Here is a 22,686-nt window from a genome sequence, read left to right as displayed (position 1 = left end):
TGACACTAGGTCCTTTGTAATGGAGGGTGTGTTTTATAACTGGTCTCCTGGATTCATTGATGGTCAATGCATTGATCATAGTTCTTGCAGTTTTCAAAGTCATGTGTTTTTATAGTGTTGTTATTGCATAATTTATTCTACTAGTTCTGCTCATTTCATTCTTTATCAGTTTATAAAATTCCTCATAATTATTCATTTTTCATAAGACCAATGTTATACTATAAATCGTTCTTACAGTTTTGCTCATTTCATTCTTCATCAGTTCATTTAAATCTGTGTTTTTGAAATAATTTCTTTCTTCATTTATTATGTCACAATAGGACTCCATCACATTCATATACTCTAACTTAATCAGTCATTTTTCAGTTATTAAACAATCTCTTCATTTCCAATTGTCACCAGAAAAAAAGAGTTGCTATAAATATTTTTACATAAATGACATTTTGTTCTTTCTTTGATTTCTTTTTGGTGTAGGTCTAGCAGTGGAAACTTTTAAAGGAACATCTTTTGGACTTATGCAGAATCCAAAGGCTATGTACCCTGAAGTCATGCAGCAGGAATTCTTGTGAAATTAGAGGCCATTTGGCAATAGTTAGGTGGTATAGTGGCCAGCATATGATAAATTTCTCACTACTACCTTTCAGCATAAATGGGAAAAACTCTCTCGACATCAATTTTAGAACAAGAGACAGTATGTTATGATTAGAAAAGAAGTTGGGAACTTTTATTTCCTATACTCCTCTGCTTGCTTGGGAGAGAGAAGAACCTGGTTGAATATCCAGACCACAAAACTACCACATTTATGGCCATCACTACCAATTGGTATCATCTAGTTAAAACCTGTCTCAGTCTATGCTAAATGCATACACTTGATGTTCTATTGTATGTTGTTTTGTTCCTTTTATTCAGTTCACTACTAAGGAAAACATGGCATAGGGTCAAGTTTGTTTCCTTGTGGGTTGGAGGCCTATTGTGAACTGATCACATGACAAGGGTTTATAGAAATACAACTGATTAAGGGAGGAGCTAGAGGTTTCTCAGTGGAATAAGTTTTTCATTAAATGCACCCATAAGACTAACAAAATGAGCATGGCCACCCAGAAAGACGGAGGGCTGAATGACAGAAGGATTCTTACTCCACAAGAGTGATAGAAAGCCCAGAGTTTCTCTGGTGTTGAGTGGAGCACCCAGTTGGGACTTAGGTTCAGAGAGTATCAGTGATTTAGAATTGGAACCTTAGAGGTCATGTAGTCCCCATCTTGCAGATGAGGAAACAGCCCTGGAGAGGTTAAGTTGCCCAAGGTCACGCAGGTATTAGGAACAGGTATTTAGAAATTTAGAATACAACTCAGGTCCTCCAAATTAAAAAAAAAATAGAATAGAACTTAGTTTTTCTAACTTCAAATGCAGTTTTTCTTTCCTCTGTATGGAGCAGGCTGGAATGCCAGAAACTGCAAGGCACCTTTGATAAAGAGACTAGCAGTGGCTTAGTAGCACCACCTGGTGGTTAAATTAAAAACTGGGATTGGCTTTTAAAAAGTAATTCTAATAATTTTTGTAACCTCCTGACTGCTTACACCTGACTAGTTATACTGAAGGGGTTTCAAAGTGGTAACTAGGTGGAGCAGTGGATGGAGCACCAGGCATGGAGTCAGAAAGATAGCTTCCTAAATTCAAATCTGGACTTAGACACTTACTAGCTATATAACCTAGCAGTGGAATCTTGGGCAAGTCACTTAACCCTGTTTGCCTCAATTTCTTCACCTGTAAAATGAACTCGAGAAGGAAATGTCAAACCACTCCAGTATCTTTGCCAAGAAAACCCTAAATGGGATAATGAAGAGTCAGACACGACTGAACAACAAAGTAATACTAAAGCCCAATATGGGATATGTATAGCATTACACTTTCTATTAAAATCTTCCTAGGATGACTCATCATTCAGGGAGGTGACCCTGCACTATTGAAAACCATGCCAACAAACTCTGTCAGGTTCCGCCAAAATGAAAAGACTTTGAAGTTGAAATTGTTTATGAACTGAATTCCTACTGTTTGAACATTGCCCTTCCTAAGTTGGTAAGGGCTCATCATGAAGAAGGCTGCAAAATGATAAATTTTTTCATCCCAGAAACTGTCATAGTAACATCTATATATCATATTGAGGTTGTGATCTGTGTTGGTGGAAGAATGCACATAGATCATAGGTAGTATCAAAGCTACTTTGTCATGAAATGTCTTATAAATTTTATTTTATTAGAATAGCAAAACTTCTATGCATATCAGCAAACACTTATTAAGCACTTACTATATGCAAGGTTCATAGCTTTGGCTCAGGAAGGCTGCCCTTTGCAGGTCAACAGCCATCTGTTCTTTACCCTGTGGGACTGAGAATTGTCAATGTAACTGGGTTAGAGAGAGTTCCCTTTTATCTGATCCCTCCCAGCTGTACTTTTCCCAGCTCCAGTTTCTGAGGCTTTAGGGCATCAGAGAAGTTTCCCCATTCTGGGAGATGGGTCAAGGATGGAGGGAACCTATCTAAGTTCCACTGGTTCCAGCTAAGTGTGTTGGTGCTCAAACCACTCTAAGTATATCATCATTAACCACCTACCACTAACCTCCCCAAAGGAGTCCTTGATGGGTCCTGCCTATTCCAATTGCCCATATTTAAAAAATTTTAAAAACCAGTCCCACTTAGGCCAAATGTGTTTGACCAGAAAGAAGAAAGTCTTCCAAAGTTGTCCTCCAAGACAAAGTGAGAAAAGTCCTACACAGCTACTGTGAAGACAAAAGAAGGGAATTGATCATATATAGGGTTCTGAACCTTTGTCATGGTGATGGACCCCTTTGGCAGTCTAATGAAACAAATAAACCCCTTTGAAGAATGTTGTTTTTAAATGCACAAAATAAAATACATAGTATTAAATGAGAAATGAATTTTAGTGAAATGCAGTTATCAAAATATATTTTTTTAAATAAATGAATAGAACACAGGTTAAGACTAACCCCCTAACCTAATAGAATTAATCACTGCTGGGAAGTGTTGGAAGATAATGAAGGAGAAGGCTGACTTCAGTCCTAGGCTTACCCTAGGGAGCTTGACCAACCCACCTGTAGAGTTTATGCCATAAGTCAGTCATCAAGTGTTACTTGAATGCTTACAGGGAAAAGTAGCACTAAACATTTCTCAATGATAAATCTCTCTTAAAACAATAGCAACAAAAACTTCAACATCATTGGCCTTAAAGATACTAAGAGTATTAGACTAGACAAATTAACATCTTGTCAATTGAAATGAATCCAAAATTATAAAAACACATGAAACAGGAAAGGGGAATTAGAAGTTATTTTTGGCAAATTTCAGAAGGGACTGAGTAAATCTGGAAGGGCTTCTGGTAACAAGTCATTGTTGTGCTTCCAGTCTCTGCATGTTTCATTTCGAGATAGCAGTCAGATCTTTTAATAACAAAAGTATGACCTTTATACACACTCAAATTTTCTGTGCTTTCCAACTTCTAGCTCTCCTCTTGGCAATGATGCCAAGGGTGGAGAGGGCTACTTGAGCAACCTCTCAGAAACTGAGATGAAGATAAAAGGAGGAAATGGTCTTATGGCTTATACTCCTGAAGCATTTACCATTTGGTGCAGTACTTTTGTCAAGGCCAATTTCACTTCCCTGTTCCTCAGTGTATGAATTAAGGGATTGAGAGAAGGGGTGACAATATTATTCAACACCTAAATCACAGAATCCAGCCAAGGTGCAGAAGCAGGTCTGAGATAGATGAGGTCCTCAAGCCCATAGAACAAGACCATGGAGGTCAGGTGAGTACTGCAGGTGGAGAAAGCTTGGCACCTGAGAACACAATGAAAATGTATAAAGTAACAATGAGCAGGAAACATAGAAGAGCCACAATGCCAACATCGATGAAACTCACCATCTGGAATAGAGAGATATTTGCACAAGCTAGGGGCAACACTACAGGGATGTCACAAAAGAAGTAATTTGCCTCATTTGGGCCACAGTAGGGTAAATTAAAGATGAGAAATGTAAGCACAACTACATGTAGAGAGCTCTACATCCAGGTACCCATGATCAGGACAATACATACACTTTGGTTCATAATGACTGAATACCTCGGTGGGTGACAGATGGCTGCAAAGAGATCATGTCTCAGAGGGTGGAACCAAGATAGAGGAGTAAAAGCAGTGACTTGTTTGAGCTCTACCCCAAACCCCTCCAAATACCTGTAAAAAATGACTCTAAACAAATTCTAAAGCAGCAGAACCCACAAAAAGACAGAGTGAAACAAATTTCCAGTCAAAGACAACCTGGATTGTTGATCAGAAAGGTATATCGCACTGGGCGGTAAGAGGAGAGCAGTTTGGCATGGGCGTGCAGGCAAACCAGACCTCAGTAAACCTGGAGCAGGACTCAGAGGACTGAATCACTGTCAGCTGTGGTGGTTTCCAGACTTCTCAACCCAGAAACGCCAAAGACAACTTAGAAGGTCAGTGGGAAAAGTCTGTGACTGCAGTAAGGGAGAGAGGTGTGATTCCAGCCCCAATTCTGGAGCGGGGCCCCACGGCAGCAGCTGCTTCCAGAGCTTCTGGTCCACAGACTAAGGGGGAATCAAGTGGCTGATCAGAGGGGGATTGCAGGGATCACGTTGCTGGGGCTGAGGCAGGATTCTCTTGCTTTGCCTGTGCTTGGATCTGGGATACAGCTCTGGGTGGCAGTCCTGGGGTGAGGAGGAGCACTGGTGTGGTAGAGCCTGTAGTGGTGATAAAGAAGAAATCCTTCTCACAGTTCCAAGGCAGAAAACAGTGCTTATGGTTACTCATAGACCAGAGTACAGGCCAGCAAAGGAGTAAACACCTTGGCCTTGATCATACCACCTTGGAAGTACTGAAAATTTACAAGTCCTTGGAAGTATCTCTGAAAACAGCTGCACAAAACCCCTGAAGCTTGAGACAGTACATTCTCCACACTAGAAGTAGACCCTTGCCTTGACAAAGACTCAATTAATTGGCTGGGTTCATGAGCAAGCAGAGCAAAAAGAGTCAGACCATAGGATCTTACTTTGGTGACAAAGAAGATCAAAACATACAACCAGAAGAAGACAGTGAAGCCAAAGGTCCTACATCCAAAGTCTCTAAAAGAAATATGAATTGGTCCCAGGCCATGGAAGAGCTCCAAAAGGATTTTGAGAAGCAAGTAACAGACACAGAGGAAAAACTTGGAAGAGAAGTGAGAGTGATGCAAGAAAATTATGAAAAACAAGTCAACAGCTTGCAAAAGGAGACCCCCCCCAAAATGCTGAAGAAAATACATCTTAAAAAATAGCCTATCCCAAGTGGCAAAAACAGGTCCAAAAAGCCAATGAGGAGAACAATGCCTTAAAAAGCAAAATTGGCCAAATGGAAAAGGTGTTCCAAAAGTTTACTGAAGAAAATATGTTCTTAAAAATTAGAATGGAGCAAATAGAAGCTAGAGACTTTATGAAAAATCAAGACACTGTAAAACAAATCCAAAAGAATGAAAAAATAGACAACAATGTGAAATATCTCATTGGAAAAACAACTGACCTGGAAAATAGATCCAGGAGAGATAATTTAAAAGTTATTGGACTACCTGAACGCCATGATCAAAAAAAGAACCTAGACATCATCTTTCAAGAAATTATCAAATAAAACTGAATATCAGGAAACCGGAGAGTAAAATAGAAATGGAAAGAATGCACAGATCACCTCCTGAAAGAGATACCTTGAATTAGACAAGATATGCTTGTCGTCAACTGAAATATAAAGGTACTAAATTATTAAAATGTTTCAGAGTTTTTAGACTATGATAATGTGAACTAAGCTGTGTGCCCAAGAGGGAATGGATCGGAGAAAAAGCTGTGCTCAGCCTCCCCCCCCCCAAAACAAAAATTGGCAAAGTACCATAGTGTCATAGATCTGAGGCTAGAAGTGGCCCTAAACCATTTAGTACAATTCTCATTTTACAGATGAGGAGGCTGAGGTTGATGGGGATTAAATGCCTTTTCCAAGGTCATAAGTGTCAGAGGAAGGATTTGAACCCATCTTCTCTGATGAGTTCTCCCTTTTCCCTCTACCTTACAAGTCTCCTTTGGAACATCTCTTGTCTCTATTGCAATTAGCAGGCTTTAGCCACTGAAAGCCACAGACATGGGACTGGTCCAAGTCTTCAGGAAACTATGGCACTGAAATGTCTACTAAGTAGATCTAGCCCCCTGTTTCGTTACCAGTTCTCCCCTTCTGTATTTGGAACCCAGGGACCCTTTATCTAAATCAGCTTTCAGAAAAAGCTGTAAAATGTGGGTCTTTGGAAAAAATCAGATTTCAGTTCAACATAATAAAATTTTAATAATTAAATTAATTAGCTAATAATAATCAGCAATAAAATATCTAATAATCAGTAATAAAATGAGCTATGCAGTAAAAGTTGTAAGCTCCCCATCAATTGAGGTATTCAAGGAGAACTTAGATAGCTACATCTAAGAAGAGACTTTTGCAGTTACTGGTTTGGTACCCATGACCCCATGCATCTATCCCTCTGTGGCTGAGGTTGCTTAGCCCATACCTTAAAGCTTAACCCTGCACAAAGTACCAACCAATGTTGCCCCAAGGCAGGAAAATAAAAGGGCCCATAGATCAGCTTGAGTAGTTCAAGTGATTTAGTATTAAGTCAGTATAGCTGCTAATCTACCTGTGACCTTGGACTTGGCTCTAATAATTGGGTTCCTTCCTTATCCAGAGTGTACATTTGTACACTAGTTTCTCAAATTGGATCTATTTTGTTCCCTTGGCTCCAAGCCTCTGCCTTGTAACCTGTTCCATATCTCTCTAGGGTCTTGTGTTGATCTCACTTCTTCCCCCTAGCAATTAGAGCTTTTATTACATTCCTAGTAGCTGAGTCTTATATTGTTACCCTCTATTTAGTCTCTTTTTTTTTTACCAGCTTCCCAGATTTGTACCTTCTATTCATTATGCAATCACTCTGACACCTGACTTTTCTTGCCTATTGTCTTCCCTTAGACATCTCTCACATGGACCATCTGTCTATTTTAGGCCATTCTCCCTTGATTCTTTACCCATCTGTTCAGACATTTTCCAGGTAACCTTAATATTTTAAAAAATTGGATTTGTGTTTTAATAGGCACAAAAATGCTGATTGGCATCTTCTCTGAAACTTATAGTCTTGAGAGCTCCCTGAGGAACTGAGAGGTTATAGAGAGGTGACTGTCATACAAACTAGGTCTTCAAGACTTTCAGGCCAGTTCTCTATCTATGATAGTCTACTGCCTCTCCTGCTATATTTTTTATGGTCAGAGTCATAAACCTCAGTATTCATATTAATAAGGGACGACAGAATGGAGATAATCTCAAAGATCTAATTCTAAAGCCAATGAATGTCAGTTATTTCCAGATTCCTATTAATATATATATGAATAGATAGCCCTCAAAGGTGTATTTGCACTTGAAGCTTTAATTGTAATTATAAAATATAACCCCATTCCAGTTAAAGGAAATTCTGTATCTCTTAAAAAGTTGGCAGAAAGATCTGGAGGGCTAGCATCTTTTCCTAAAAGCTCTAGTATCATGCTTCATAAATGGTGGTGAATCTTTCTATAGTAAATCCTATATGGGATGAGGCATACTATCTACTTCCCTAGGAATTCTCCTTTATTCCTAAATCCCTCCTTTATTTTTCTTCTGGAGGCAAAAAAAAAAAACATGGAAGCCAAATAATAGAACCAGGGTACAGTGATTGAAGCACCATCTCTATAGTCAGAAAACCTGGTTTGACATTCTGCCTTTGGCATCAATCCTGTGTAAACTTGAATAAGTAATTTAACCTTCCCAATGCTCAGTTTTTTATTCTGTAAAATGGGACGTTGTACTAGATGGCCTCTAAGGTTCCTTCCAGCTCCAGATCAGTGTTCCCCACAATATAAGAATATAGTGACATGTATGTAACTAGATGTGCATTTAACAAATTTTATCAGTTAATGAGTCCCTGATTTCTCCTTACCTGGTGTGAGGGAGACAGGAGAGAAAGGGATAGATAGAAAGGAAGAAAAGGAGAAGCAAAAAGACATAAAGAGAGAAGAGCAGGTAAAGTCTTGAACACTTGTGTGGCTAAGTTAGTTTGACAGAAAATTTTTTCTGTTCTTTCTCCAAGTTTCCTCTGAGTGATAAATCAAAGCTTTTAGTCAAAAGTTCCTTCTGGTAAGGTACCATGGAGGAGGGATTGGGTTCCGGAAGGAGGAATCCTTTGAAATACTCCTCCCTTGTCAGAGAAATTGAACTACACAGATCTGGCTGTGCTTATGTCCCCTCAGGTAATTTCCATTCAGACTCCAAGAACCTTGATATTCCCATATGTAGAAGAGTTTACATGGCCTTTTTCTCCCTTTGGAATCCATTCCCTGCTATGCTCCTGACTCTTTAGGCAGCCTGATGAACAGAGGGACTAATTTACTCAGTGTCCCTACTTTATTTCTTTTTAATAGTATTTTTCCCAAATATATGTAAAGACAATTTTTAGCATTGATTTTTACAAGATTTTGAGTTCCAAATTTTTCTCCCTCCCCTCCTCTCTTGCTAAAATAGTAATCTATTTGATATAGGTTATATACGTGCAATCATGTAAGACACATTTCCAGATTAGTCACAGTTGTGAAGGAAGAAATAAACCAAAAGAAAACACCCTTGTGTGCACGTGCACGTGCGCACACACACACACACACACACACACACACACACACACAATGAAAAAAGTATGCTTTGATCTGCATTCATTTTGACCTTATCTTGGTACATAATATGAGATGTTGGTATATATCTAGTCTGTGCCCTATTGTTTTCCAGTTTTCCCAGCAGTTTTTGTCAAATAGTGACTTCTTTTCCTAGAGGCTGGGGTCTTTGAGTTTATCAAATACTAGGTTACTATGGTCATTTACTACTGTGCCTTGTGTACCTAATCTATTGCACTGACCCACCATGGCATTTCTTAGCCAATACCAGATAATTTTGTTGATCACTGCTTTACAATATAGTTTGAGATCTGGTATTTCCAGGTCACCTTCATTTGCTTGTTTTTTTTTTTCTCATTCATTCCCTTCATATTCTTGCCTTCTGCTCTTCCAGATGAACTTTGGTGGTGTTTTTTCCAACTCCATCAAATAATTTTTTTGGTAGTTTGATCAATATGGCACTGAATAAATAACTTAGTTTAGGTAGAATTGTCATTTTTATCATATTAGCTCTGCCTACCCATAAGCAATTGATATTTTTCCAACTGTTTAGATCTGACTTTATCTGTGTGAAAATGTTTTGTGATTGTATTCATATAGTTCCTGGGTTTGTGCTGGCATGTAGATCCCCAAATATTTTATATTCTTTATAGTTATTTTAAATGAAATTTCTCTTTCTATCTCATGCTGCTGGCCTTGTTGGTCATATATAGAAATGTGGATGATTCATGTAGGTTTATTTTTTGTCCTGCAACTTTACTAAAGTTGTTAATTATATTAAGTAGTTTTTGGTTGATTCTCTAGGATTCTCTAAGTATACCATCATATCATCTGCAGAGTGATAGTTCTGTTTCCTCATTATCTCTTCTAATTCCTTCTATTTCTTTTTCTTCTCTTATTGCTATAGCTAATATTTCTAGTACTATATTGAATAATAGTAGTGATAATGAGCATCTTGCTTCACTCTTGATCCTATTGGAAGGGCTTTTAGCCCATCCCCATTAGAGATATTATTTGCTAATGACTTTACATAGATACTACTTATCATTTTAAGGAATGTTCGCTTTATTCCCATGCTCTCTTGTGGTCTTCCATAGGAATGAGTACTGTTTTTTGTCGAAAGCTTTTTCAGCATCTATTGAGATAATCATATGATTTCTGTTTGTTTTGTTTTTGATATGGTCAATTATGTTGACAGTTTTTTTTTTTTTTAATATTGCACCAACCCTGCATTCTTGGTATAAATCCCACCTGGTCATAATGCATGATCCTTCTAATTTACTACTGTAAATCTTGCTTACTATTTTATTTAAAATTTTTGCATCAATATTGATTAGGGAAACTGGTCTATAGTTTTCTTCTCTGTTTTAGTTCTTTCTAGTTTAAGTACCAGCACTGTATTTTGGTCATAAAAGGAATTTGGTAGGATTTCTTCTTTGCTATTTTCCCAAATAGTGATATAGTATTGGAATTAATTGTCCTTTAAATGTCTGGTGTAATTCAATTTTGAACTCATCTGGCTCTGGGAAGTTTTTCCCAGGAAGTTCATGAATGGCTCATTCAATTTCTTTTTCTAAGATGGGATAATTTAGGCATTCTATTTCCTCATCTCTTAATCTGAGCAATTTATATTTTTGTAAATTTTCATCAATTTCAATCAGCTTGCCAGATTTATTGCTATGTAATTGGGCAAAATATTTCCTAATGATTGATTTAATTTCTTCATCATTGGTGGTGATTTTACTCTTTTCATTTTTGATACTGGATTTTTGCTTTTCTTTTTTCTTAATCAAATTAACCAATGGCTTATATATCTTACTGTTTTTTTCATAAAACCAGATCCTAGTTTCATTTATTACCTCAATATTTTTCTTACTTTCAATTTGGTTAATCTCACCTTTGGTTTTCAGGATTTCTAACTTGGTGTTCAATTGGGGATTTTTAATGTTTTTTTTTCTAGTTTTTTGGGGTTTTTTAGTTGCATGCCCAAATCATTTATGTGCTCTTTTCTCTATTTTGTTGATGTAGGAATTTAAGAGAAATAAATTTTCCCTTAAGTACTGCTTTAGCTGTATCATATACATTTTAGTATGTTTTCTCATTGTTGCCATTCCCCCTTTTTCTTTCTTGAGGCATTTGTAATAATATAGAGATTTGTGAGATTTATCATATCTTTATTTAGATTTTCTATACATAAAGTGCTAAATTGTTGAGACTTGCTATCATCTTGCTTTATTCCATTTTCAATAATGTCAACATATTTCATTACTGTGTTAATTCCATTTACTGTGCCTACAATCTAAGACAGTTCCGGTTCTGCTTCTGAAGGCATTTTCTATGTGTTTATGCAGTCATTCAGATGATTTATTTTTATCCATGGTATTTGTTTATCTTTAAAGCATTTTTTTCTGCTTTATTGTTTCTATGTTTGATTTTCTGTAAAGCAATAGTCATTTGCAGATTTCATTTGTGTAGTTTGTTTATACTTTTCCACCGCTTTTATTTTTTGCTAGTGTTTAAGGGGACATTAGGGGATGAGGTGCTTTATGATTTCTTATTCCATTCCATGTGATTTCTTATTCCATTCTTATTCTCTTTAGATTTCTTATTCTCATTATCTTACTGAAAGTTGATCTATATACTTTTTCTTTAAAAGTTTATAGAACCATATATTTGGAGCTGGAAGAGACCTTAGAAGCTACCTACTCCAAGTGAATGTCCTCATTCTATTGTATTTTATTTTATTTTATTTTATTTTATTTTATTTTATTTTATTTTATTTTATTTTATTTTATCTCTATTTCTTTTTTTATTAATTTCTTTTGATTTATCAACAATCACTTCCGTATGCTTTTGAATTTAAAATTTTTCTCCCCCTCCCCCCCAAGACAGTGAACAATCTAATATAGGCTATGCATTTACATTCCTATTAAATATATTTTCACATTAGTGAATTTGTAAGTAAAAATTAAAACCAATAGGAGGAACCATCAGAAAGAAGAAACAAAACTCAACAGAAGAGAAAAAAAGAAAAGATAGTGATTCAACTTTCACAGTTATGATTACTATCTGTGTCTTTTTCTCCATCCTTTTTTCCCTGTTTATGCTTTTCTTTCTCCTTTCTCCTTTTCCCTCCTCACTAGTGTTTTGCTTTTGACCACCACCTCCTTCAGTCTCTCCTCCCTTCTATTATCCCTTTCCCTTTTCTTCCCCTTTGCCCTTACTGCTTCTTCCCTCCCTTCTATCCCCTCTCTCTTTTCCTTCCCCCCTTCCCTCCCACTGCCCAACTGACTGTGTTATCCCCTTCTTGAGCCAAACATGATGAGAGCAAGGTTCAAACAATGCTCACCCCCCTCCCTTCTTTCCCTCTGCTGCATAGGATTTTCTGTCTTTTCCTGTAATGTAATTTATCCTTGTCTGCCTCCTCCTTTCTCAGTACATTTTCTAAGATCAGACTAATCCACTACTTGGATCCATTTAACCCACTTGATTAGATTTTTTTTTATCATTACATCAAAGTCAACTCATATCCACCCCCTTTATGTATACTCCTTTAACATGGTGTAATAACAATACAGTCCTCAAGAGTTGCAAGTGTCATCTTTCCTTCTAGGGATGTAATACCCTCATTTTAAAGTTGAGGACCTCTGAACCAAAGAGTGGCTTGGCCAGGGTAACACAAGTGCTAAGCAGTAGAGTGAGGATTTGAACACAAGTTTTCCTCATCCAAATTCAGTATTCCTTGCACAGTGTCACTCTGCTTTGAGGCAGGAATGCTCTCCACCCTCCTCTTAACTGGTTGAATTTATAACCTTCCTTTTCAAACAAAACTGAAATGTCATTAATCAACAATGAAAATTTCAATGCTCTTCCTTATTTGTATGAGTTTTTCCCACAGATTTCCTGTAGCCTTTGTTTTCTGTGTGTATAATATAGTTATTATGAATATGTATTTTCTTTCTCATTTATTAACTACTAGATTATAAGCTCCATGGAGACGGTGACCATGTCTAACCTAAAATTTTATTTCCTTGAGCTGTAAGCTCAGTGCTCTACACCCACACAGTGGGTTCTTAATAAATGCTCATTAAATTCAACTATAATTTGTGCTTTCTCTACAGAGAAGGATGTTGGTGAGAATTTAAAAATTAAAGAAAGGATGTTAGACCATTTGAGATAAGAGATGAAGAGAGAGAAGAAATGGCAGAGCTGATAACCATATGTAAGTGAGATTAAAGAAAAAGCAAATGCATAGCTTCGAAAGTTTAAAGACATGCATAGCACGATGCATGGCACATAGTAGACACTTAATAAGTGCTTTTTGACTGCTGCATGTATAGTTCTTGACACAAAATTGTGAATTCAGTTTCATATGTTGATTAGATGACTGAAATATGGTTATGGCCAGATAAATCTTATTCAAAATGAACACATTAGATTTAAATGGAGTATGTATTAAGCCTTATCTATTAAAAACATATACTTTTGTGAGGAAATCTGTGAGGCAGATAGGGGAAGCATAGAAGAGAAGCATTTGAGTCATCATTAATGGAGGAAGAAATGGGTATGATCTTGTAATGGGAATATTGTTAAACCACCTGAATAGGAATTTGGAAATGTAAGATGAGTTTAGGAAGAAGATCAGACATCTTCCACAGAACTTTCAGTCCAACAGTGATGAGGGACTTCCAGTTGAACTCCATCAATTGAAAGTCCATCTCTGCCCCAAATAGACCAACTTATTGATTCTTGATTTATGTTAATAAAAAGTTCATTCTTCAAAAGATGGAGAAAATGAAGTGAAGCATTGTCACTTCATACACGATTCTATTTGTAAGGAAAAGTAAGTGAAATCTTGAGGAATCCTGAGATGAAGTAAGTAACTATTACATCTTAAAGTTTGTGATAGGTAAGAAATTAGCTAAGCATAGCCATGCAAACACCTTTGATTATGGAAAAAGAAACAGATTTCAAAGAGTTTATAGAAAGGCATTGTTGCCTGTTTTACATAGAGGGTAAAGGGCCAAATCTCCTATTCCTAATAAGGTTGGAATCTCTAGTCTAACATGAATTCCATTCAGTCAAGCTTAGGTGGAGATAAATCCTTTTGTCTAGATTACCCAAGGCTGGGTGTGGTCTGGGTATAGGGATAATCTCTGTCCAAGAGTGACATGATCACTCCCATCTCCTCATTTAAGTGAGCTCATTTCTCTTTGCAAAACCCTCCTCTCATTAATTGTTAACCAATCAGAGTTGATTGCCACCTGGGGGGGAATCCCTCCTCCAATGTGCATATAAGCTGTGAGCCCACTCCTATGATTTGTCTTTGATGTAAGAGACAATCAAATGACCATCCTTTTATTAAAATGCTGGTATTATTAATAAAATGATTAAATTAGTGAGAAATATCTCTCAAATATTTTAAATGTCACAGACCTGAAACTCATAACTCCTCAGTACTCCCTGGTCCTGGCATCCTTCCTTCCCTCTGATTGGAGAGAATAGAAGGTAAACAGTAGAGAGCTCCTCCAGATCCTTTATTTAAGAAGGATGTTCAGGACAACCATCTCATCATTTCCCACCCAACTGTGCTCCTTCAGGACTGTCATTTTCCCCTTCTGGGTACCTTCTCTCTTACTTTTCATCTTTTTTTTTTATATATACTGTCTTCCCTCTTTAAACTGTATCCTCCTTGAGGACAGAGGCTATCTTTTATTGTTCTTTGTATCCTTGGTACTTGGCACAGTGCCCAGCACATAGTAAACATGGATCATTCCCCCCCCCCCTTAATTGTCTCTGGTATGGTCTTTTTAGTAGACTTACTGTTCGAGTTGAAAGGGATCCATGATGATCTAGTCAAAGAACTCCCTTTTGCAGATGAGGAAATTGAGGTGTAGAAAGATGAAGTGATTTTCTTCAAATGAGTAATGTTTTAATTTTTATTAAAGGAATAAGTTTACTGAAAAGACCTTGATGCATCTATGGATTTTATCTTACAGTCAGGAAGTAGGTGTTGATTAGTTTCCCACAGAGAATAGTAGAATCATATTGAGAATAAGTATTTTTAAGGACATTGTTTTTGTCATTAAGAAATTTGCAGTCTCATTATTTTGGCAAATTCAAGAATGAACTGGCTTTATCTGTAAGAAGGGGTGTGTTTGTTTGGTTTTTTACCCCTATTAAATTTTAGCTCATTCTATTTGGTCCCATGTTCTAGCCTGTTGAGATCTTTTTGAATCTTGACTCTCATTCAGAGTGTTAACTATCACTCCTAGTATCATTTCTTTGATGACATGAAACTTACTGTAATACTGAATTACTAAATTACTGAAATAACTGAAATATGACTTTGGAAGGGTTTATTGTATTCGGGGGGAAAGGCAATTTTGTGATCATTTCATTTATGCAATGGAAGAAGTTTTACAAGAAGTGAGTCTTGAGTACTGTCCCATTGATGCCACAATAGGGACTCCTAAGAACCAAGTCTGGCTACCATGCCCACTTTGTGTTGCTACCAATGTTAAAAGAAGAAAATGAAATAGAGGGATATTGAGGAAAATCCCAGAGTTATAAAATAAAAGTATAACAGGAAGAAAATAGCTTTAAAACTTAAACCCCTGTGGTGTTTACCACTTGGTGCAAAACTTTTCTCAGGGCTGATTTAACATCCTTGTTCCGCAAGCTATATATTAAAGAGTTCAGGGAAGGGGTGATGATATTATTCAGTACCTGGATCACAGAGCCAAGCCAGGGTGTAGAAGCAGGTCCAAGATAAATAAGGATTACAGGCCCATAGAATAAGAGGATGGAGGTCAGCTGGGCACTGCAGGTTGAGAAGGCTCGCCGCCTACTCTCTGATGAGTGTATTTTCAATATGGAGAGCACTATGCGAATGTAGGAAATAAAAATGAATAAGAAACATATAAGAGGCATAAGGCCAACGTTGGTAAAACTCACCATATGGGCTAGAGAGGTGTCTGCACAAGCCAGGGGCAACACTATAGGGATATCACAGAAAAAATAGTTTACCTCATTGAGACCACAGTAGGGTAATCTGAAAGTGATAAATGTAAGGATAGTTGAATGAAGACAGCCCCCCCATCCAGGTGCCCATGGTTAGGATAACACACACCTTATGGTTCACAATGATTTTATACCTCAGAGGGTGGCAGATAGCTACAAAGTGATCATATGCCATCACGGTATAGAGGAAACACTCAGTCCCTCCCAAGCAATGATAGAAGAATATCTGGGATGCACAGCCCTGAAAAGAGATGGCATGGCTATTTCCCATGAGGTAGAACAACATGTTAGGAGAACTTACTGAAGGAAAAAATATGTCAAACACAGATAGATTTGCCAAGAAGAAATACATGGGTGTGTGAAACTGGGAAGAAGAAATGATGGCTGTGAGGATGAGTAGGTTCCCCAGCAGGGTGAAGAGGTAGAATGTCAGAAACAGGATAAAGAGCTCAGCCTCCAGCCCCTCAGTGTGGGGTATGCCCAAAAGAATGAACTCAGCTACTACGGATAGATTCCTCATCTCCATGAAGGTGTCTCCTCAGACAATAAGAATAATTACTTGGAATACCACAAATGACAGCTCAGTGTGAAAGGCTTTCACCCAAATCAGTTTTTTATGAGAATCAGTTAGAGATGGATGACCTAGAGCAAAGATCCAGTGAAAAAAGAGAAAGTTAGGATGGCTATGTTTTAATATGTTTTATGCTTTAATAATTTCAAAAGTTTAAAGCCCACCAACTTACAAAGATATCACTTGAAAGTTTATTTTAATTTATTTGGTTTTGTTAACTTTCTATATTAAATTTTTTTTATTTGATTTTTAACAAGACAGGGGACCTTGTTATTGTGAATTGCTTGTGAGACAATTTCTGGATGACACCTTCTCAGCCTGGTGGATTGGTAGAGGGGGTCTTTTTGTTTCACCACCTCATTTACCTGATGTATCTCCATTAGACTTTTCCTTGTGACATCATGACAAAACTATTGTATATACATCTACATGTAATTCTTTAGATGATCTTAAGGCTAGGAATATGAATGCAATTCTTTCAGCCACTAAGTGGCAGCTAATAAAATTCTTTACAAATGCAAAAATTGACTAGAATAATATATGGCACAAAATGATAGTTATGTTGAATTTTAATAAAAACTTATGAATAGTCTAAGATTTTAGATAATTTACCTTTCAAATATTGATGGGGGGTTTTTGTAAGTTTGTAGCAGGTATACTCCTGAAGTTATTAAACCTTAAAACTTCACCAAGACTTTTAAGACGCCCTGTATATTCATAGGATTTTGGTGGTAGATTTATCCCTACCTTAATGCCCCTACCTCATATATACCTGCTACAGTGATATAAGTCTCACATTTACTGGTTGTGTGACCCTGACTAGGTCATTGCTCTTTTGGGGGCCTCAATGTCCTCATTTATAAAATAAGGATAATAATAGTTACACTACTTACCTCATGATGTTTTTCAACTCAACAAAATTAGATTCATTTTTGTGAGGAAATTGGTTTGTAAACCTTAAAGCCCAATATTAATATGTCATAGATTAAAAATTTAAGATCATTCAGTCCACCTGCCTCATTGTGTGGAGCCAGGTATGTGCTAAAGATTATACTACAAAGAAGCTCATTTTTTGTGTGTTTTTTTTTTGGCTGGGCAATGGGGTTAAGTGACTTGCCCAGGGACACACAGCTAGTGTTATGTGTCTGAGGTCAGATTTGAACTCAGATCCTCCTGAATCCAGAGCCAGTGCTCTATCCACTGCATCCACCTAGCTGCCCCTACTCGTTGTTAAATTGTCAGTGCGAGCATTTACACCTTGGAAACCAAAGATGTTACAAATCAGGGCTTCTTTTCTTGCTTTGTTGATTGTCTCTAGACTAAAGAATTAAATTTAAAAGTTCCATGTTTTGGACAGTCAGTTGCTAAGCATCTACCAACATAGCCCAGGTTGAGACCCACATTTAATATGTGAGGTTCCATATAGTGTAAGGGAAAGCAGAACAAACTTGGATGCAGAGAGGAGGTGGCTTATTTAGGGTCACAGAGTCAGCATTTGAACTTACTGTCAGATTCCACATCTAATATATTTTCCACTGTAACACACTATTTCTTAGAAATAAATGTTAGTTTATTATTATTCCTAATAGAGAATTAGATGGAACTATAGGAAATAAGGGAAAGTATTAAAAAAAAACCAATTAGGGACTAACACTAGTTGGTTCTTAAGTTCCCTTCAAAACCTAATATTCTATATTTTAAGTAAATCACACTCAATTTTGTCATATTCATCTACCACATGGTGATTTCACTCCCCAAACCTATCATATTCTTGGTCTTTTCCCTTTTCTGACCAAGTGTGCTCAAAGAGATAAAGTCATTTTTATGGTGACCAGATGGAAGAAAAAAACATAACCAATACTCCCACCCCACAAAAATAGCATAACATATTTGGGAGTCAAATAGAAATGTGCTGATATTACCTGTTGGTCTGCATTATCCTCAATACTGCTCTGTTTCATCAGCAGGGGTAACTGAGAGTTGACTCTCCTTTTTCACCTGACAATTGATTTTAAAAAAGAATTTTAAACCTAGGAAAGCACTAATATACTACATAGATAGTAGATATACCATCCTATTGTGTTGTGTGCCTATTTTCCCACTGCAGGTTTTAGTGGTGGTTGTTTTTACCCAATAAATATTTTATTGATAAATCAATGAGACTTCCTTGCTTTGCTAAGGCCCTCATTTGCTTTCTTGTAGTGGGTGGGAGTCACAGAGGAGATAAAGAAAGAATGAATGAAAGTAGGGAGGAAAGGTAATGAAGGGAGAGGAGAGGAAGGAGAGAGAGAGAGACTGTGAGCAGGCAAAAGAGCAGATACTTACATGACTGAGCATAGTCAGGGATATACTCGGGTTGCAAGACACAGACTCAACTGTGCTTCTCTACCTTGCTGTAATTCCCTCCCAGACTCCAGGAGCCTCAGTATTCTCTTCATATCTAAGAGCTTAAATAGCCTTGATGTCCCGTTGGAGCCAATTCTTTGTTATACCTCTGACTCTTCAGAGGGTCTGATGAGCAGAGGGAGCAGCAATTAGCCTAGAGTTCATTCCTTTTTCTCTTGGCACAGTTCTAATGAAATGGAGAGGTGGGGTATTTTATCTAATGTCATTTCCTCAACACCTATGTGGAAGAGGGCTGGAGGGCAGTGAATTCTGGGGAAACATTCTCCTAAGACAAAGTAACCTCAGAGGCCAAAGAAATAGAGCTATGGGTGATATAGTTAATAGAGTGCTGGACCTAGAGTCAGTAAGACTTGAGTTCAAAACTGTCTTCAGACACTTACTATATGTGTGACCCTGGACAAGTCACTTTGTTTGCCTCACTTTCCTCAACTGCAAAATGCGTTGGAGAAGGAAATGGCAAGCCACTCCAGCATCTTTGCCAAGAAAACCCTAAATGGGGTCACAAAGAGTCAGACACAACTGGAATGACAGAATAACAACAACAAATAGAGACTCTCAGGCTGTATTTTATTCTCCTCCTTACTGGCAACATGTTGATGAGCATAATTGATTCTATCTTCAAGGAGGCCTCCACTATATTAGAGATTTACATTTACTACCAACATATGACATTCCAATAAGACTAATCGGGGACAAATGCATTTTTTACATAGGAACGAATCTGACCTTTGGCAATTCTTTGACTTCAAGCATTGCATACTTGTTCATTTCCATTCTAATGCATAATGCTGTTGATTGACGTGTATTCTAAGTGGGTGTAAAAAGCTATAAAAATCCAAGGTCTATTCTAAGAAGCCTCACCACTAGCCCAAGAGATCCTCCTTAATGGACTAACACACTTATTTTTCTTTCAATCTGACTATTTACTTTTTGACTCCCAGTCTTGTTGATGGACAAGATTATCCCTGGATTCTCAAGGAATCCAGAATAGGAAACTCTCACAACACCTTTATCCTATAAAAATGGTTTGGATTATTTTACCCATAATATTTTACTCATATTTGCTTATCTATGAAGCCAATTAGACTTTCATATGCTCACATAAATGAATTTTTTTTAAATTAGGCAATGGGGTTAAATCATTCGCTCAGGGTCACACAGCTAGTTAGTGTTATGTGTCTGAGGCCAGATTTGAACTCAGGTCCTCCTGAATCCAGCACCGTCCTCTGTGCCACCTAGCTGCCCCGTAAATTTATCTTTTAAACCTTTGAATTTTGCGTGTCCTCAACACATGGGTGTTGAGGAAATGACATTAGATAAAATACCCCACCTCTCCATTTCATTAGAACTCAGAATCACCTGACAAATTCGCTATTTCACTCTGCAGTCTGCAATTCCAGATATTTCTATTAAAAATATAACAGCACAATTTCAGTGTCTGAGACTCCCATGCCACAAAGGTCCATGGTACTCTGTGGATAATATTGTCTCTTCTCTTGGCTTGTATTCCATGAAACCAGAAGCCTAGGGAAATCTCTGCATAGTATCTCTCTCTACACTGACATCAACACTTTATTCACTAGCGTAGGAAGAAATTTTGTGTGGAGGCTGCCATACTGTCAAGTCAATGAGTCAATAAACATTTATTAATATTTATTGTGTCAGGCACTCTGTAAAGTGCTTAGGATACAAAAGGGGGAAAATAAAGTAATTACCCTTAAAGAGCTCACAATATAACAAGGGAGAAAATAAGCAAATAAGTACAAACAAGCCACATACAAAACAAATAGTATATAATTAAAAGAAGAAAGACACTAGAATTAATAGAGACTGGAAAAGGCTTCCTGAAGAAGACAGAATTTTATTTGGAACTTAAATGAAGCCAGTAGGCAGAGATGAGGGAGAAGAGCATTCCAGGCACAGGGCATAGCTAGAGAAAAAGCCTGGAGCTGAAAGATGGAGTATCTTGCTTGTGGAAAAACGAGAGGTCGATGTCACTGAAGCTCCTAAGTAATGAACTTGCTTTGCTCATAATTTGAAAGTTTATGTATAATATAGAAATGATTTCTAATGATTGGTCTTTACACCAGAATGAATTTAAATTTTAGAAGGAAAGAAAAACAAATGATAGGTGTTTTTGTTTTGTTTGTTTTGGTGAGGCAATCAGGGTTAAGTGACTTGCCCAGGGTCACACAGCTAGTAAACGTCAAGTGTCTGAGGCCAGATTTGAACTCCAAGGCAAGAGCTTTTATCCACTGTGCCATCTAGTTGCCCCTAAATGAAAAATGTTAAATGAAGCTTCTTACGTATGCAAGTCATGGTAAATTTTCATTGCTTATTGCAACTCCTTAAAAGTAAAAATAATTATATCTCTCCCTCAGCTGTGATGAGTGAAACTTGTTGTTTGAGGTAAAAGCTCTTGGGACTGTACCTGATTTTATTTTGAGTTTGAGCTTAGGTATAGTTGTCTGCATTAAATCAGTATTTGAGAGAAATGCCACAAGCTACTCAGAGGGAATGTGATCCTGAGTTGTTGAAGGTGGAGGTTTGCTTTTGAAAAAAACTGAGAGGACAATCTGACATTGGCCCAAAGTGGGGTCCTCTTGGCTCAGTTTCCCCGTTGTGTTCCTATGAAAAAGAATGCTTCCCACTTGGCTAATCCTGAGTCTGACCATAAGATGGAACTGTTACTGCATGGTTAACTGTGACTCCTACCTAAAATTAAACAGAGCTAAGAATGATGATCATATCCTTGCTTTTTCCTTTTATGGAAAAAATTCTATAATCAGAGCAAGCAGTCAGTAAAAGATATGAGCATAATGTAAGTATGTGAGATCTTTCTATTTTGATCTGAACTTGTAATCATTCCATGGCCTAAACAAGAGTTAAATTGGATGTTAAACTTATCATATGTATAAGATTAAATTTCTGAAGTATCTCATACTTTCAGAATGATCAGTAATTTAGAGAAGGGTAAACAAACTTGTGAAATAAAGATTGTGAATCTATTAAGTTGTGAGGTTAAAGTCAGGAATCTCTTTTGTTTTTGTTTGAGAAATGGGCCCCGTTTTTGCCTGTGTGGCCCAAGCTGAACTGCACTCCTCTCCCAGCCCAATGCAACTGACCTTTCCCAACAACCATCCAGGTTGTCTTGGGCTGGGAATTTGTTTCATTCCATCTTTTTGTGGATTCTGCTACTCTAGAATTTTTAGAGTTATTTTTTATAGGTACTTAGAGGAGTTGGGGGGAGAGCTCAAGCAAGTCACCGCTTTCACTCTGCCATCTTGGCTTCACCCCCGTGTCTAACTCTTCTTGACCCCTTTTGGGATTTTCTTGGCAAAGATATTGTAGTGGTTTGCCATTGGTTTCTCCAGCTCATTTTATGGATAAGGAACCAAGGCAAACAGGGCTGAGTGACTTGCCTAGGGTCACATAGCTAGTAAGTGGCTGAGGCCAGATTTGAACTCATGAAGATGAATTCTTGATTCCATGCCCAATACTATGTCCACTGTGCCACCTAGCTGCCCCACATAGAAGTATTACTTCTCATTTACACCACATATAATATGGTGTAAATGAGAAGTAATACTAGATGGAAGGCACTATGTGGGTGGGAAGTTGGATGGACTGGGAAAAGCCTCTTGAAGAATATGTAATTTGAGGTAAATCCTAAAAGAAGCCAGAAAAGCCAAGATAAAGAGGTGTAGAGGGGAAGCATTCCAGTCACATAGGGCAGGAAGTGAAAAGGCAGAGATGGAGTGTTATATGTGAAAGAAAGCTCATGTTGCTGGTTTATATGGTATGTGGAAGGTATTAAAACATAAGAAAGCTAGATAGGCCATGTTGTAAAGGACTTTAAAAGTTAAACATGTTTTTTTATTTTATCCTGGAGATAATAGTAAGCTACTG

The 22,686-nt window shown here is 37.4% G+C and overlaps 1 protein-coding gene and 1 pseudogene across 1 annotated transcript; both read right to left on the bottom strand.

Moving 5' to 3' along the window:
* Positions 1-3,612: 3,612 nt before the first annotated feature.
* On the bottom strand, positions 3,613-14,623 carry LOC110207118 (olfactory receptor 10D3-like; annotated as a pseudogene).
* A 763-nt stretch (positions 14,624-15,386) lies between these two features.
* Positions 15,387-16,326, bottom strand: LOC110207116 (olfactory receptor 10D1B-like). The gene is given in 2 exon segments (XM_020984706.1): positions 15,387-15,875; positions 15,877-16,326. Coding segments are annotated over 2 exon segments (939 nt in total).
* Between the last annotated feature and the right edge of the window lie 6,360 nt (positions 16,327-22,686).

This window comes from Phascolarctos cinereus, unplaced genomic scaffold (assembly GCF_003287225.1).
Source record: "Phascolarctos cinereus isolate Bilbo 61053 unplaced genomic scaffold, phaCin_HiC Scaffold_726;HRSCAF=1367, whole genome shotgun sequence".
Classification (NCBI taxonomy): Eukaryota; Metazoa; Chordata; class Mammalia; order Diprotodontia; family Phascolarctidae; genus Phascolarctos; species Phascolarctos cinereus.
The sequence above is the reverse complement of the archived record's forward strand: the minus strand, read 5'-3'. Positions and strand labels throughout refer to the sequence as shown.